Here is an 18,555-nt window from a genome sequence, read left to right as displayed (position 1 = left end):
GAATGGCAGAGAATGGAGTATGTTTGAGAGAGAATGGCACCTTGAGTGGAGTCACTCCCTTTTCCACTCACTCAAGTCACTCTCCCCGCCTATCCCAAAATCAAACAAAAGGTGTGAACGGATCAAACGCCATGACAAGAATGAGCTAGACTGTACAGCGAGCGCCTTATATGGCCTGTCGTTCCCGCCAGATGGTTACCACTCTCTAACTCCCTACTCTTTACGGAAACAAGTCACGCCACCAAGCGTCGGCACAAGCCAACACGAGATTGAGCGACGTCATATCTATCTCAGACTACTAGATTTTTCCTACAATAGGTACCTATTCACAAAATAAAAGATCTATAGATAAAAAAACATCTACGCGGCAATTTATTGGTACAGACATAAAATAAAACTGTAACAAGTCAAATTGTGTACATTCGATTTTTTTTTGGAGGGCATTATATTATCAGGTTTAATCAACTTGTATTCATAGGTATTGTTTTACGCTTAGATGGTTTAAGACTGTCATTAGGAGTCTGATGACGAAGACAAGGGACAGTTAATGGAACTCCTCAACGGTTTACAGTATTTACCTTGTCATTGTTCTTGATTAATTTGTATTGATGAGAACTTTCCACATAAATGGGTTGTAACTGTCATTGGGGTCTGGTCACATCTTTAAGTTATTCTTCCAAGCTATACATATCCGAACGAAAGTTCCTTATCCTATACATACTCGTAATGATCCATGAAATCCATGCGACCTTTATATTTTTAGGAATATGTTTAAGAAAAAGTCCACAAGAGATTATATTCAGTTTAATACTTATTCGTATTAAATAAACATAGACAATCATAAAAAAACTAGTTCCTAATTACCTACCTATAATTAAGTTTTTCTGTCTACAAAATAGTCCATGTAATCGACCTAGGTAAGTTAAACCTACCTTTTTACAAAAAAATCAGTAATAAAAAACAAACACAAAATTGTACGTTATATCCAAACGTGACAAGTACTTTTTTTCAATTTCAAAAGTGCATATTAATTTAATTAATTTAATATACTCACTTAACTTATTAAAGTTTAGTTACTGAAAGTAGAGACTGAAATTGCGTGGCAAATTAAAAAACAATCTACTAATGTTTGTTAAAAACGCATATGTGTGAAAACATAAAGGTATGTTTAAAAATTACAAGTATCAAACTGAGTTATGCCAATATTTGCACTATACTTTGCGGAATGCGCTCCGTTTTCTCGAGTTTCATTAGGCAAACTCTACATTATACTTACTCTACTCTTTGCTACATTTCCTTTTTCCATTTGTGACTGAATACCTTTACATTACATTATATTTTACAGCAATTTTTGAAAGTTATGGCTTACGTTACACGAAAAAATAATTATTCTAACAGGGTTATAAATAATAGCTGCACAGTTCGGCGTGTTGACATAGAGTAGGTGCATCGGTAATAACAAGCACTTCTGCGAATGTGGTTAAATGTAGTCCATCGTCAATCAAAGTCCTCAGTCAAGTCCAATGGCGTACATAATAGAAAATTCCTTTTCTAATGCAGATTTTTAGTGAGTTCTCAGGATATGCAGAGCATTTTTGCATCGATGGCGTGCAAGCCACTGATCAAGTCATGCTTTAATATGGCGAAGGCAACCTTACGAAAACTAATAGTCTTGCGAGACAATTTATGCAATAACTTAAAACTTTCTTACTTATTCTCCACTTCACTTGTGCACCTTTTCTGAACTAAATTGAACAAAGTGCATTCTACTTTACGCAATAAAACTCTAAACTGCAGCAAATGAATGAAAATAAAAAGAGAGCTTTAAGTAATTCTTACGATTTCCCGCCAAAAACCAGGTAAACCAAAAAATGATACCAATTTATCTACTCCATTGCGTACACATACACAATTTTTTTACTTACATTATATATATTTATTTATATATACTCAGAAGCACAATTATCCGCGTTTTTTAATATGACGCGAATATATAGAAGTGGACGGATAATTGTACCTCTGAGTATATATATAGTGTCTATACTTTTGTAGACATTGTAGACAATATTTAGCCATTTAATAAAATAAAATATTAAGGCAATCAGCCACTTGTGTTCGCCTCAGTTTCGACGCGCTAGTGATAATTGACATATTTAATCTTAGAAAAAGTACACGTATCTATTAGTATAAAATCTTTGTACCTACTTATTAAAATATATAATGATTTTATAATAAGTTCAAATTAAAACAGTATTGATATTGTATAGGTACCTTGGGCCTAATTGTCTAACGCAAACGATTGAATTTGACAGTTGAAATCGTACGTTTTTACTTGTCAAACAGCTATTTCGGATTGTGTAAGCCAATGGAAAGCCATCGGTTGGGCATAGTTAGTTCATTACGATTAGATCGTTATTTTTATACGAAGAGTGAATGATTTTATATGATTTGACAGTTATTTGCGATTGTCTTCGAATTGTTTAAAGTTTTATCTTCATGGCCTATGTCAAAAACTTACGATGGGTCTTGAGTCACCTTTGATCGTAAAAAGGACAAATTGTGGATGTCCAAAATTCCAAAATAATAATTTATATTTTATTAAATATCTAAAATTAATATTTTTTTCCATTCTAAATCTCTCAATTCAGTCTCCCCGTCCACAGTTAGCATTTTTAGTACGAAACTTTGCGAAGTGTTTAGTGCTTTGTTTGTAAACAATGAACTCTATTAGAAAGAGTAATAAATAATATATTCTTTGCAATGAACTTTTAAAGTCAAAACAATGAAGTTAATTGAGTGCCATTAATCGATTTATATAGGATGCTGAGACTTGGACTCTGAGAGAAAGTGAGAAAAAGAAGATACACACTCTAGAAATGTGGTGTTGGAGAAGAATGCTTGCATATCCTGGACACAGTTTCGAAACAACATCTCACTCCTCCAAGAACTGGGGATCAAACTGCATCTTTCTTCCAGCATCCAATGTCTTACACACACTTTCTTTGGACGTACCACACAAAGAGACACTTAGTCCATAGAGCGACATAAACTCGATTTCTGCGACATCTTGCATGTTGTTGTATCCAATATGTTTGGATCTGTGTTCCATGGCATAAGTGTGTGGTTTAGTTAAGTTTGCTGGCAAAGTTAAGCAAAAAGGAATCAAATTTCATTTTTAAAAGTATGATTATGGCGAACGAACTCTTTCGTCATCGCTCATAGGTACATTTACATTTTCCATTAGTGCATGCCCACCCTAGGAATCCTAGGATTCTGAGCTACCGAATAGGAATAGGAAATAATAATAGATAAGCCAATGGGTGGGAGTAGAATAGGATAGGAATAGGGAATGAGTCAAAGCGAAGCTTGTCTGTCTGCTATATTATCTTAGTACACAAACTACACTTACATTGAGACTAAATAGTGATGTGTATATTTTATAATATGCTCAATATTAACAATTTTGCTTTACAGGAGATTTGGAATATGCCCTATAACTGCAGACTCCAATATTGCAAATAGCACCTGCAATACAGTGGAATAACATATTGGTGTGCTGAAGAAAAGATGGCAAAGGCTTTTAGCTGACAGGACATTGTACTGATGACCCTGTTATCTGGTCAAATCATAAATGTGTGTGTATTATCAAAATATTTGCATAGATTGTGAAATGCTGATGATATTTGATTTGGTCTTTGATATTTAAAAATAAAAGAATACTTACTTTGCTGAGTTTGTTTTGTTGTAGTTTTTTCTAAAACTAAAGCTTTTAGTTTAACATTTTACTATTAATATTTTTTTTACCATTACAATAATTAAATAAAATATTCAAAAAGTGTAGTTGTAAAAAATACATTTATAATACCTGTGTATGTTCACCCCCCTGCAGTTTCACCCACATAATTCCTGTTCCCGTGGGAAGAAATACATGGCCTATAATACTCAAATGTGGATTTTTATTGGTAAAATAATCTTCAAAATTGGTTCAGTAGGTCCAGTGCTTACCCCTACAATCCCCCGAACTGTATCTTTTTATTACAGTATCTAGACAACTAGTATTCTAAGAATTATGAAAATGACACCTCTGAGGGTGTAATAGGGGTTGGAAGTTCATAAAAAAAAAGATTTTTTAAGTTTATTTATTATAATAATAATAAATACAGTAGACATAGACTTTCAGTTAGACATTTTTTAAACCCGGAAACCACAAAGCTTAAAAATAATCAAATTTATACTTCTCATCCAGTCGGCCTGTACAGTAACTTGCAGACACTGTTTTGATGATTAGTATATTTTCTTAAATCAGAAAAACGAGTATTACCAAATTAGGATATAAATCTGCTAAAGCCTAACTAGCTACTCCATAGAGGGGCCAGACTAGACACTGAGGGATCATGGGTTCAGCCCTGCTCACTGTACTAGACAACATATTGGCCATACTTAAATGTTAAAGCATATTTATTTTTAAATATGTTTTACCGTAAATAAATTATTACAGATGCTACCTTTCTAACAGCTTCAGTCAATCACAGGATAGGTACAATGAAGTTACATAGTGAATAATCAAATTTATTTTATAATTAACAAAAATGAGTAAGAATATTTTAGATGGATAGCTGACATAGAGAGCTCCTGGAATTACACACACACACAGCACATAATTCTTAAGCTGGCTCAGCTAGTCAGTCTTGTTGTCAAAGCACTCATCTTCATGTCTCTCTCAATATCAGTGGTTCATCGTAATAGTCTGTTCATAATAATCAATTTAGTCTGAAATAAAAAAAAAAAAATAATATTTCATACTAAAAGTTAGATAGAATCTTTGAGAGGAAAACATTAGCAGTGATTTCCTGGGTTCGATCCCTGGCTTGACCGATTGAGGTTTTCTCAATTGGTCTAGGTCTGGCTGGTGGGAGGCTTCGGCCAGTTACCACCTTACTGGCAAACACGTACCGCTAAGAGATTTAGCATTTGGGTATGATGCCATGTAGAAACCGAAAGGGGTGTGGATTGTCTTCCTACTCCTAACAAGTTAACCCGTTACCATCTTAGATTACATCATCACTAACCATCAGGTGAGATTGTGGTCAAGGGCTAACTTGTAAAGAATAAAAAAAAAAAAACCTGCTCCAATGTGGATTGGTAGTTATGGTGTTAATGTATAATATACCACTATCAGATGTTAATGATAATTTATGTTCCGAAGGTTCATACAATGAAAGTAACTTGTTTGATCCCCGGCTGGACCAACTGATTTAGCATTCCAGTGTGATGACGTGTAGCCTAACTTGTAAAGAATAAAAAATAAAATAAAACAGTAACATTTTGCTCTCAGTAGAGGATTTTGAATGGTATATCTAAATGCTTAGATAAACTATCTCTGCGAACCCGTTGTTATTATGACACTGTTGTTGGCTGGTGAAGGAATAAAACACCCTAAAGAGCTAAAGAACTGTTCAAATCCTTTAATAATAAGTCTGTTTGTGAAGTCACTCATCACACACTTAGGTAAACCTATGTATATTAGTGCTGACTCATACGAGACTTAACACTGGGAAAAAATAACATGCGGACTTTTCTAAGAGACAGCTGCCCACCCTCTCCTCTTGCGCAGCCCGGATGTGCTAAATACTTCCCAACAAAGAAATTACTGCTGTAACTAGTGCAGGGACATGTAGTAGACAGCAGCGCGATCACTTATTAATCGGGCATTGTTGATTGTTCTTCAGTTGGCTAACTCCACTTGTAGTTACGCTAACCACCTTAGCCCTGCCTTGCCTGAGTTAAGGGTTGTTTTAATGAGAAACTTCTTAAGAAATGGACATCGACAAAATTATATAGAGGTAGTTTTCTTTTTTGTTTACTTTTATATTTTAGATTAACAATAACACAAACGAAGTAAACTTTGCTCCTAAGATCAATATAATTTAGTAAAACTTTGCTCAATTTCTAAATTCTCTTTAAAACCTAAAAAATAAAAATTTTGTTTTGTTTTGATAAATTAAAAAATAAAATTTCTAATCCACAGGTTATTAATATGCTATGTTTCACCACAGACTAATAGGATACCCCGTTATTTTGACACTAGCCTACACAGACAACAGGGAGATTACCAAATAGTCCAAATAGCCCTTGGTTAAATTCGTTAAATGCGTTTTGTTACTCGAGTTGCATGTACCATTTTCTCACGCTATTTTCTTCAATAGTAGATATTTTTCGTGAAATTTAATGCTTCTTTAATGTTTTAAACAAAAGACATAAAACTTTGTTAAAATATATGCATTATTATGGAGTTTGACTTAAATTTGATAATATTATTAACGATAGTTTCACTATCGTTTTGCATAAACAATACGCAATCTTCATGAATGATTTCAGTTCATCGTTCACCATCCGGTCTTCATATAATGAACTAAATTAGACAATACCAATGTAAAGTTACGATTGATCGTTGATCGTAGCCGATCGTATGAACTTTACGATCAATGAACTCCGTTAGACAATTAGGCCCAAGGTCAAGAGTTCCCGCCGAAAATTGAGCAGCATAAACAAATACACTCTAACATTTCAGCGCAAAACGCAAGTACTGGACATGCACAATCACAGATATCTCTGGTGGACCTCAAACATGGGTACATACATGAACAACAGTCACTCGAACAATCACTTGAACAACATTTTTTTCTCTCCCTTACATCTTCTCGAGGTATCTCTGTTTCAATATGCGGTTGAAAAGGAGTTGTTTCTTTCATCGCAAGTTCTTCTTTCTCTTTTTCACGTCTAGCTATGTCCTTATTCCAATTATCAAGCGCAATTTCTAATCCTCTCGATACTGGCTGCTTTGATATCGTTTCAGATTCGGACATTATTTTTAATTTACAAAAACAATTTAAACTTTTAAGTTTTACAAAATCTTGGTGCAACTTTTAATTATCTACCTATTTGAACATTTTGAGCTTTCAAGTTTCATATGAACACTGATACATATATGCAATATATATTATATAAACATTCGCGTGAATAACAGGAAAATCGAAAACTTGTTTCTTAAAAATCAGGTTGGGAATTCCACAACCCACTCAGTAATTATGATAAACGATGGGTTTGGTGTCGATTTTGCACACGTATAAACCAATGTATTTTTGAACTATTTACGTATATCTTATGTTAATTTAATAAACACGAATGTATTAAATGGCTAATGAAGCAAAACCAATCTATTCATTGTGTTTCAACGTTTAATGAGGAGTGAGGACCCAGCGGGAGCATCGTTCGTGGAACTGGAAATTGGAATGTGGCACAAGTCATCAAAGAATAAGGAATTTGCAAAGGGCACAACAGATTTATTGTCTCGATTGAACCGATTTCTGTAACTGCTTAGAGTAAGAAAGCTGCATTAAAAGACAAGTTGTTACTGTTACTTGTTTTTTGATACATATAACAATGTTTCAACTACAATCTACTAGGAATGTTAGACTGGAGGTGCGTTGAAAGACGTATTGCATTACGTCATTCGAAGAGATTGTCTATACCTACGAGTATGTATTCGTTGAAATTCTTGATAAAGAGGTACTTGATTGAAGGGTTTTCTAAAGCCTTTTAGTATAGCAATGATTTGTAATCACTTGCATTGAATTATTACAAATTAACGATTTAGATTTTTGTTTAACCTACCTAATTAACTACATACTGATTTTGTTTTGTATCATCATTGATTTGAATAATAATAATCCTTTAATCAACACCGCCACCACAATCTCCTCCCCCACAATCACCACCTGATGAGAAATCTCCACCTCCACAATCTCCCCCAGAAAAACCACCTCCTGAGTGGTCTGTAGACCCGCCAGTGTCGTGAGTTGAGCTATACACGTGGTCGTTGTGTATGTTTATATGATGATTGTGGTCACTGATGGCCATGTTTGTATCACTGAACATCATAGTATCACTAGTATAATTATTGAAGCTACTCCGATATCTTCTTCTTTCTTTGTTATCTTCATCTTGACTATCTCCACAGCAACAGAAGAAGCAACATCCTGCATCATCCTTTTCCTGAGGACGAGGAAGTTTTATTTCATATTCAATTTCAGGTGAAGGCCGGTCTGCGGAATTAATCTTTGCCTCTTGCCTTGGCTGTGTCGTCACTACGTCAGACATTTTTATTACAACCATATTAATCGGTAGAACTTTATAGTATAGTCTATTACTCACGGGATGTGATATTTGAAACGCCTACGTCCTATTAATATAATATACATATTATATTACTGTACCTACGTCACTCCGATATAATATTATGACAACTCCTTTTACTTTATTCTACGTGCGCTAACGCTTACGAATTGTACTAAACTGATATAAAACAACATACTTAGTTAGGTTTTATACACTTAGGTTAGTAATAGATACAGGTGATTCTCGCTCCTGGATTTCTCATCAACAGGTAAACTAAGCCAACTTGTAGTATACACTCACTTGACGAAGGAATCAAAATGTAGGTATGCATCCGTTCCCTACGTCATAATAATAATTTGTAGTGACTTGGATTACCAAGAAGAATGATGGTCATTCAAAGTATGCTTACTAATAGGTAACCTAATAATGCCTCGATACTAGGCATATGAAGACTAAAATATACGATGATAAAACACAATCAAGTTTTTTTTTAAATTTCGTCTGTCTATTAGTCCAGGCTAAATTTTTGAAACGGCTGGACCGATTTTAATGAGACTTTCACTGGAAGATAGATAATGTTATTGAGCAACATATAGGCTACTTTTTATCTTGGAAAAATCCATAGTTCTCGGGGGATTTGTGAAAAACTGAATTGCACGCGGACGAAATTGCGGGCGTCAGCTAGAATATAATGTAATAGATTAGTTAATTAGTATCTAAAAAATACACAAGATGGTGTTGCGAGTATAATATTTCTATACCTATAGAGTAGAAAATGAGGGCGCTCCAATCGTTTATGTAGCAACACAGGAAGTATACAGCTAACCAATTTTGATACTTGATATATATTTTTGTATTTATTAATTCTCCACTTGAATGTTCATCATCTCAAATTATTGGACCGAGTTTTTTTTATTAATTAAAAATGTACTTCCTCGTTTGTCTAGTGGTTAACATGTGGCTTTGTATACAGAGGGCTTGAGTTCGAATCCTGACTCCTAGTCGCACTATGAAATTTCTAAAATAGTGCAAATTCTGTGCAAACTCTCAGCTGATCAGGATTAGTCATTATCATTACCATCTCGTAATGATCATCGATGATTATTAGGTATTTATCTCCATAATGTTACGAATTCCTTGAGTACGTGAGGTATTTACATTCATTACTTACAAGTGCTTATGTTATTTTTATAAAGTTGTTATAACAGGTTAAATAAAAGAGTATTTGATGATTTGTGACTTGTGTTGATTCCCATTTACAAGGTGTTCTCTACCACAAAATGATAAATTTATTTCTGACGGTTCAGAAAAATATTGACTACTGTCAGACCTACTAAAACAACGCCCATCGTAATAAAATAAAATGAAATGCTAAAAGCCGAATAAAAGTATGAATTTATATATATCACTTCGCAAAACTAACTTTTGATAAGGCCCATATTACAAAAAAAATTGTAATACTATGTATATTTAACCAACTAAACACAACAATATCTAAATAACCAACAATAAGGAAGACCTACCAATGCATGGAGGGGCAAATAAAAGCAAGACAGATATATTAAAAGCTTTTATTAATTTGAAATTTACTTCGATAAGTACAACTATATTAATAGATATAATAATTATAATATTTATATCTAGTAAAGGCATTAATTATTTCGCTACATTAAATTATTACTTAAGTATTTATTACGGATGTACTTTGGATAACTTAGTTATTCTATGTAACCTAAAATTGGTTAAAATCATTAACTTTGTTAATCTCTTTTTCTTGAATAAACTAACATATTCAAGAAAAAGAAATTAATAAAGTTAATGATTTTAACCAATTTTAAACTTATTTTCATACTCACAAAATATACAAAAAAATCGTTAAAATCGGTCCTCCGTTTCCGAAGTGCTACCACAAAAACCGTGACATGAGATTTTTTACATGACATAGCAAACGCCCCGTGGTTTCCGCATTCGGGGATATAGTGAATTTCTATTGGGAAAAGAATTTTTTAAATAGATCTAGTAGTTTCAGAGCCTACTCGTATCTAACAAACAAACCAAAAGTCAAATCTCACCTCTCAAGTTAGTTAGTGTTAGTTTTAAAAGTGCTAACTTTTATTTTTTGTAGGTTTGGCAAATAATGATAAAATAGCTCTGCAGAAAAAGATCAAAAAAAATATTAATTTTTTTGTTGACACAGAATTTTTGTTACATAGAAAACCAAAGTTACCCTCATACCTCCCAAGTATTTATTAAATTGCTTCCTACATACACAACCTAGTATAAAAACAATTTTAAACGTACACAAAATAATAATTTAATATCGTCTACACAAATGAAAACTGCATACTTTTCGATACAGCATTGCACGAAGACAGTACTGTCAAAGGAATGTACGGATGTTTAAAACACCCGAACGTTTAATCTCTTTAGAGTATATATTTACAACTACGAAAAAAATATGATTCAAAGAAAATCGGTTTTTTATCCACCAGACAAAAAATATATTCTTTATCGCACTAGTTCGGAAAATCTTTCTTTGTAGCTCGAAATCGGCACGCAGATTTCAAACTAGACCGTAATTTATTATTTTTCACATTTACTTCACAATTTCGAGTTTGTATTTCCGTTTTACGGACTCTTCACACTAGTGTAAATCAATCGTACGCGTTAGTCGCGACGTCATGCGTTCGTCGAACGCAAGTGTGCAAGGACTCTTACATTAAACACATTATCGAACTAGTATACAAAAATAACTCCAACACTATTTTGTGAACACAAGTCTTATGTCTGCAGTCTTTTAAGCGCTAAGGCGTAAACTTTATTGCCACAACAATAGATCATATTTAAGAACTAACACGACGACACTTTATCGAAACGCGTCTCACGCAATGCAAATGCGACTGTCGCGTTTTTTTCTAAAATTTAGTTTAAAATAAATTTTAAATAAAATGAGACAAACAGAATTCCGAAAATAGAATAAATAAACAAAGTAAAATAAAAATAATTGTATGAACGAATGACAGCTTTAAAATATTAGGTTAATTTCTTTTTATTTGTAAATAAAAATGAACTTTTGCTACGCGTAAATGTCGTCGTATGTATAGGCTCTTAAGGTCTATTCACACAGGCCATGCGTTGCTAGCGGTGAAACCGGGTCTCGGACTTCGCTAACTAGATAGCTTTGAGAAAATGAAAACACATATGATATTTAATAGTTTTTCATAGGAAATATGCTACGAATTTTTATCACAAGTTTCAATGTAAAACATTAATGTTGAAACAGGTTTGGGTGCCTTTATCCATTAAAACACTTTTGAGTTAGCGAATAACCACGATCTGTCATTATATCACATTAGCATCGATCTCCTATTAAAAAGTGGATGCACAATCAGAGACCTAAAAACGTCCCCACTCAATGAGTTCCAAACACAACTTCTTGGCACTCATTTCAAGTAGTCGCATTTGCAAATTCAACCTTAAACTCAATCCTTAAGGTTGAATTTGCTCTGAATTTGGGATTTTATTGAATATTGGACTATATTTAAAGGCAATTTAGGTATATATTTTCATTACCAATCATTCTAAAACTGTCAATACTAAATTAGCCAGTTTTTAAGTGAAATTTTCTACATGATTGTGCGTCCTTTTATTATAAGATCAATGCACATTACTTAATTTTATTGCTCTAAAACTCACTGATCAATATTGATTTATTATCAATTTTGTTTGTTCTAATTAAATATTCATTTTCTTTGACAGATCACAACCCAGTACACTATACTGTGTAAATAGATATTTAGCAAGCATACAGTTCAGAAATGGTTTTTAAATGAGCGCTAGCGCCATATTGTTTTATAACTCTGATCTTCTACCCAAAGAAATTATAAATGTTACGCATTATTTTCATTCTTATTCCAGTATTTATGTACACTAAATGACTTACTTTGAGAAATTACATAATATTAAAAATTGCAAAAGCGACGAGATATCATTCCACATGTCTTTTGTACTCGCGTTTTAGTTAGCTGTGGTACTATATTATATTATATGCGTTAAAGTGTAGAGAAATGTACAAAATGACGTCAATGGCGGCGGAGTTGTTTGGCGCAATTATTACAATTCCGGTTGCTACGCCATTAGTCGAAATTTGTCTATTTCCCTTCACAAGATTATCTTGTTGGTCGCATGTTAACACCTCCGGGGTGCGATTCCGCTATTTTAAACTCGACGACGAACTTTTGAATACATGATGTCAAAATTAAAATACCATTAACATATAACATATAAATAGTGCTGTAACTTTACAGAATGCTGAATATCGTTTGGTTCAAATAAGGCCAATTTTTTAAAATTGAGAAAATGAATTGATAATTTTTGGGCGACCTATTGATTGGTCATTTATTTACCTCTGTGATGCAATTTCATCTAGTCGGTAACGCAATTTTTAACATTATACATTTTCTGACATTTAAAAATTATAAATGCACGAATAAATGCAAACATCTGAACTGTATGATCGCTAAGCTGTGACAATGAGATCAAAGCGTGTCTACCGTCATTCTTTGGGCTTCGACGGACTATCTTCTGCCTTCCTTTTGCTTCCAGCATGGTGGGACCTTTTGTCAGGCTTGTATTTCTCCCATTTTTTGTGATTTAAAGTGTCAAAATCGTCGCAATACATCGCAATGTCCTTTAAATAGGTCGCCAGGTGAAGTAGTTCCCTATCTTTGTCCCTGTTTAAATGTGCTTGTCTGAACGGTCGAATTTTGAGCCCACTTTTTGGGTTCATGATAAAGTTTCGTCGTATATCGTCGAACATTATAGTGTTCTTTGAGCTGTATTGCGGGTATTTGCCCCATATAACTCCGAGTGGTTTTACCTGTAATTAATAAATATGCATTTTAATACAAAGTATTAGCTCCAGAAAATTATATGCATTTTATTTTATATATTCAAATATACTACTAATATTTACGCGAAAGTTTGTATGGATGTATGTTTGTTTGGTTATTTGTTACTTACTATTTACCGCCTTAACTACTGAACCGATTTGAATGAAATTTGGAATGAAATAGATTTTACTCTATTTCATTCCAAATTTAATTACAGTTAACACATAGGCTACTTTTCATCCCGAAAAATCCATGGTTCCCGAGGGTTTTGTGAAAAACTAAATTCCACGTGGTCGAAGTTAAGAGCGTCAGACTCCGATAGTTACAAAAGATAAACAATGATAACTATAATCATCGTTTACAAGATAAAAAAAAAATGGAAATATATTTATAATTGGTAATAAATGACAAAAGATTTAAATAGGTCAAGTTAACTTAGTTTGTGAAAAAACAATTCATGATATTATACTAGCTTACATTTTGCTCTACTTTCGAGTTTAATAGTAGATTCTATCACTTCACTTTTGTCTTTCTACAATTTTACCTTCACGAAAAAAGGTGATTCTACGTGTATGTCTGGCTGTATTTATGTTTTTTTATGTCTTTTCATCAATATTTTTCAAGTTATATTCGCAGAAATATGCACTACTAGTACTAGCATTGGGTATGCTAGTAGTGCTAATTTCTGTGAATATAACTTGAAAAATATTGATGAAAAGACATAAAAAAACATAAATATATAACGAAACTAAAAAAGGGAAAAATAACATTATAATATTTTCTACCTATTGAAACCTAGGTGCCAAGCCTAATTAAAAATAAAGTTTAATATAAATAATATCAAAATCAGACCACTCAGTAAAAAATTACACATCTTCAATTCATATATAAAAAAATATACATGTTCAACGTCGTCTACTTTAGCTCTGTTTTTCTTTAGTTGAAAATATAATGACCTTAGTAAGGGGATGAAAGCTTTAACTTATTTAAATTAAATACTTACATCAATAGTCCCATATTTAGCTGTGTGTACCGTGATCATTGCCAAATAGTCCAGATAGAACATGATCTTATAGTCCTGATGCGTTGACACGCCCAACAACCGCATCTTCTCTTCAATCCACTTCATACCTGTCGCAGACCATATCACTATGTCGTAGTGTTCATACGCCCATGTGAGGAATTCGTGGAGAAAGGGACGCATTAGTTCGTAGCCTGGAATAATCATTTAATTATCATTGATTATCTGTTATATTTGCTTGATCCATAGGTTTTATTTGGTGATCGAATCATAAATGAGGAGTTCCACGATGTACCAAAGTCACTGACATAGCTCAGCGAGTCGCGATGCCGAAGTGGCAATGTGCAGGCCATATAGTTCGAAGAGCCGATGGACGTTGGGGTTCCAAGGTACTGGAATAGCGACCCCGCACCGGAAAACGCAGTGTTGGTCGACCCCCTCACTAGGTGGACCGAGGGCATCAAGCGGAACGCAGGAAACCGCTGGATGCTGGCGGCTCGAGACCGTTATGCTTGGAGGTCCATGCAAGAGGCCTATGTCCAGCAGTGGACGTTCATCAGCTGATAATGATGATGATCTCAGTTTTATTTAAAGGCCCACTAGACTACAGGGCTAGGCCAACCACTTTATAGACGCAGGGCTCAGACAAATTACCTTTGGACCTGTATTACACCCAAATTCACCAATAAAATTGTCTGTTATTTTTGAGAAGGTTTGCAAGTGTTAAAAAACATTTACTATGTTGAGGTTACTAAACAATTGATAAATTTCTGAATGACAAAGATATTTGGAGGTCATTGGCCTTTACACAGAACGTACAATTAAAAGAAATTTAATGATTTTAACTATTGTGTATTATGAAACTGTATGATTTTATTAAACAGCAATTGTTGAGTTTCTTTTTAACTCTTCTCAGCAGACCTGCCTTCTGAACGGAACTGAAATTGTAAAATCAGAAGTGCTGGGACCAGCACTTAATGGACCTATATACAAAAGCCAACCTTAGTGGCCAAGTGCAGAAAAGGTTCAGAAAAGACTAAAAAGAATATCAAAAGTGCTTGTAAAGCCTATTTCAAGTAATTTAATTTTGATCTCAAACACAGGTGGACAACAGTGCACATCCATCAGTTGTTGGTGTATTTTTTTTTTTATTCTTTACAAGTTAGCCATTGACTACAATATCACCTGATGGTAAGTGATGATGCAGTCTAAGATGGAAGCGGCCTAACTTGTTAGGAGGAGGATGAAAATCCACACCCCCTTCGGTTTGTACACGGCATCGTACCGGAACGCTAAATCGCTTGGCGGTACGTCTTTGCCGGTAGGGTGGTAACTAGCCACGGCCGAAGCCTCCCACCAGCCAGACCTGGACAAATTAAGAAAATCTCAATCTGCCCAGCCGGGGATCGAACCCAGGACTTCCGTCTAGTAAATCCACCGCGCATACCACTGCGCCACGGAGGCCGTCAAATTATAATTTTATCTTAGAGAGGTTCTACAATGTACTCGTAAGTATAGAAATAGAAATTGTCTTACCAGTTTCTGCAACAGATCTGTGATCAAACAGTGTATAATCTATATCAAGGACAAGTAGCTTTTTGCCCTCTCTGGGTTCATTCAATATGTTTATTTTGTAATCTCGCACCCTTTTATTTATTTTCGCTAGGTAGATCTGTAATTTAAAAAATAATTATAAGAGTATTTTTTATAATTTATGTTATTTAAAACATATATAATTAAAACAAATTTGTACTTGAGAAAAGACAGTTTTGAAATCACAGGTAAACTTCACTTTTATTTATATTTATTGATAAGAAGAGATTGAAGAAGATGGACAATCATCCATCCAATCCAATCCAATCAAACCATCAAAATGAGGCTCCATCAGCTCATTGTAAAGCAAAAGTCGATAGACCGAAGCAGCAATGGGAAGACAACATTGTTCAAGCGACTTTGTCCTCGTGGAATTCAGTTTTTCACAAATCACGCAGGCACCATGTACTTTTCCGGTATAAAAAGTAGCCTGTATGTCCAGAGTAAAATTTCAGCCAAATCGCTTCAGTAGCTGCAGTGGAGGAACAAATATACTTGCACATTTACACACACACAAACTTTCGCCTTTATAATATTAGTGTGATGTATTCATAAGAACAGATCTAGTGTTTTACCTCTTGATTCTCCACATCAACCTCTTCTTCTTCAATATCCAGATCATTAACAACCTCATCACCAACATCAGGTTTGGTTCTGGCACCTTCTATTGCCTCCTCCAGGGAGCCCATCATCATAATCTTGAGATTCGGCTTGAGATTCAGCTCTGACAATGCATAGTTGTCGGTTGCCACTTTGCCTACCAAAGTAATATAATTATGAGACGAATATCTTAGCATTCCATGGATTCACCGAGCAGGTGCCGGGTCCATCCCGTGGTAGAGAGAAAAACTCCGAGCAGAGTCCTGAACTTGTGACTACAGGATGTAGGGTTAAGGAATTCCTTGACAATCGATCAACACTCCCGGTTCTCTGCTCGTATTACTTTTTAATTTCTACCATATGGCTGGTACTTACTACCCTAAACAACTACCTCTCTTTTCCACCTTAGCTCTTTCTTTTGGACTAGCGGACTCCTACAACTCTGTCTGCGTGAATTTGTTTTTACAAATCCCACAAGAACCATGGATTTGGCAGGATAAAAAGTAAAAGACCCACTGTATCAAACTACATCAAAATCAATTGTAAGGAAAGAAATAGTATAATTGTTGCTTATTCTTTTGTTTTGATGGGATGAAAGGGCGAGGGATATGTAGATAATTATCCCATTATATTATGTGCAGGAAAGAATTCCAATTGTATAAAACTGATTGTCAGCGGTACATTAAATAGATTGTGTTGATTATTAATATATTGTTTGTTGTGTTGTATTGTTGTTTTTATATAAGAACGGGTTTCCAAAGCTACTCTAATAGGATCAAATTTGGATAGGCAGGGAGAACAACACGAGTGGACGAGGTGAGTGGTAATTGATTGTCAAGGACAAATCTTTCGTTAACTCTACATGTTTTGATCACAAGTCCAGGACTATGCACAGAGTTTTTCTCTTTACCACTCGATACACACTAAAATATACATCTCATTAACTTTATATTTACCAATTCTAATACACACCATCTTCATCATGTTAATGTAACTATCACAAATGAAATCAATCTATTTTTCATTTTGTATAGTACAAAATAAAGTAAAAAGCCTGTATTAAAAGAGATTACTTAACTCAGGAATATTTGCAGTGTTCAGTTCCTGTATAGACATTCCTCAATATTGAAGCTCAAGTTCAATATTGAGGAACGTCAACAGTATACAGCGTTAGAATCCTAAAAAGGATGATCAAAGAAGGTCATATAGGCCAGGTTTTAGCATTATACTTGGGTGATGACGTTGTAGGAGACAGCTGTTAGAGTCAAGTTTTGTTCAAATTCCCAGGTAAAGATGATAAAGAAACATGAGCCATATATGAGGTACAAGAGGCCATTGTCAGAGGTAAGGCTTTAGGTGTATTATTAAATAAACAAAGTTATATTTACCTTGGAATTTAACGTTAAGAAGTTTTTGTCGTTCCGGCCGGACTCCGGTTGCGTTTTCAATTGCGATTTTCAACATCGCAACAGAGTCTGACGGCGATAACTCCGGTATATCAAATTCCTTACCGTTCCATTTAACACTTAATTTAATTGGATTATCATTTAAATCGCACATTTTCCCATTAAAACTAATAAAGCAAATTAGAGAAATGTGATCGTAAGTGACAGGTGACACATAAACAAAACAATTTTGACATATTACAATTTTTTTTTTCTTTATTCTATCCCATGGGGAAAAGTGATCCAACTTTGCTTAAGGGATGCTCCCATGTTAACGGTTTTCAGATATTAGTGATGCCTCCAACTCCATGTAACTCCTTAAAGTAATTTTCCGAAAAAAAAATTATATCGCCTATTGCCATACATTTAGATACTTGAACCGACCCGTAAATCTATGTATTTAGAATAGGCTATAAAAATATATTATAAATCTATAGGTACTATATCCAGATTAAAAAAATAAAATACCTCAACGTGGACATTTAACACATATACATAATACTATCTGACGCCCGTGACTTCGTCCGCGCGGGAATCAATGTAAGCTTTCAACCTCTATTTCACTACTTTAGGGGTTGAATTAAAAATTCTTGAATTACAGTAAGTATATTTCGTATTTTTTTATGATTTATGAACTATTTTTTAAAACTGTGACTCTTAAAATGAAGGACTTTCCGTACAAACTTTCAACCCCTATTTCACTACCTTCTAATTTATCTTTCTATTCTTCTTTTTCTATTTTATATCTTTTATCATTTATCTCTTATTTTATAGTGAACAATAAGTTGTTGGCCGTTTTTACCATTCAACAACAGAAACTGGTTTT

General features: G+C 34.1%; 2 protein-coding genes and 1 long non-coding RNA gene across 3 annotated transcripts in view; 1 reads left to right on the top strand and 2 right to left on the bottom strand.

Moving 5' to 3' along the window:
* LOC128199462 (uncharacterized) overlaps positions 1-18,555 on the top strand; it is a 480,879-nt gene that overhangs the window by 307,501 nt on the left and 154,823 nt on the right. The gene's annotated exons all lie outside the window — the stretch shown is intronic.
* Positions 790-8,585, bottom strand: LOC112055369 (uncharacterized). The gene is made up of 2 exons (XR_002887498.2): positions 5,598-8,585; positions 790-4,770 (listed from the first exon to the last, which is right to left on the bottom strand). It is a non-coding gene; the product is annotated as an uncharacterized LOC112055369 (long non-coding RNA).
* LOC112055370 (ubiquitin-like domain-containing CTD phosphatase 1) lies at positions 9,736-17,915 on the bottom strand. Its single transcript, XM_024095446.2, has 5 exons — positions 17,673-17,915; positions 16,260-16,441; positions 15,628-15,763; positions 14,074-14,285; positions 9,736-13,057 (listed from the first exon to the last, which is right to left on the bottom strand). Exons 1-5 carry the CDS (start codon positions 17,842-17,844, stop codon positions 12,734-12,736), a joined length of 1,026 nt encoding a protein of 341 aa, XP_023951214.1. The 5' UTR covers positions 17,845-17,915; the 3' UTR covers positions 9,736-12,733.

The sequence above is a fragment of the Bicyclus anynana genome, chromosome 24 (assembly GCF_947172395.1).
Source record: "Bicyclus anynana chromosome 24, ilBicAnyn1.1, whole genome shotgun sequence".
NCBI classification, from domain to species: Eukaryota; Metazoa; Arthropoda; class Insecta; order Lepidoptera; family Nymphalidae; genus Bicyclus; species Bicyclus anynana.
Note: the sequence above shows the minus strand (reverse complement) of the source record. Positions and strands in the feature narration are given on the sequence as shown.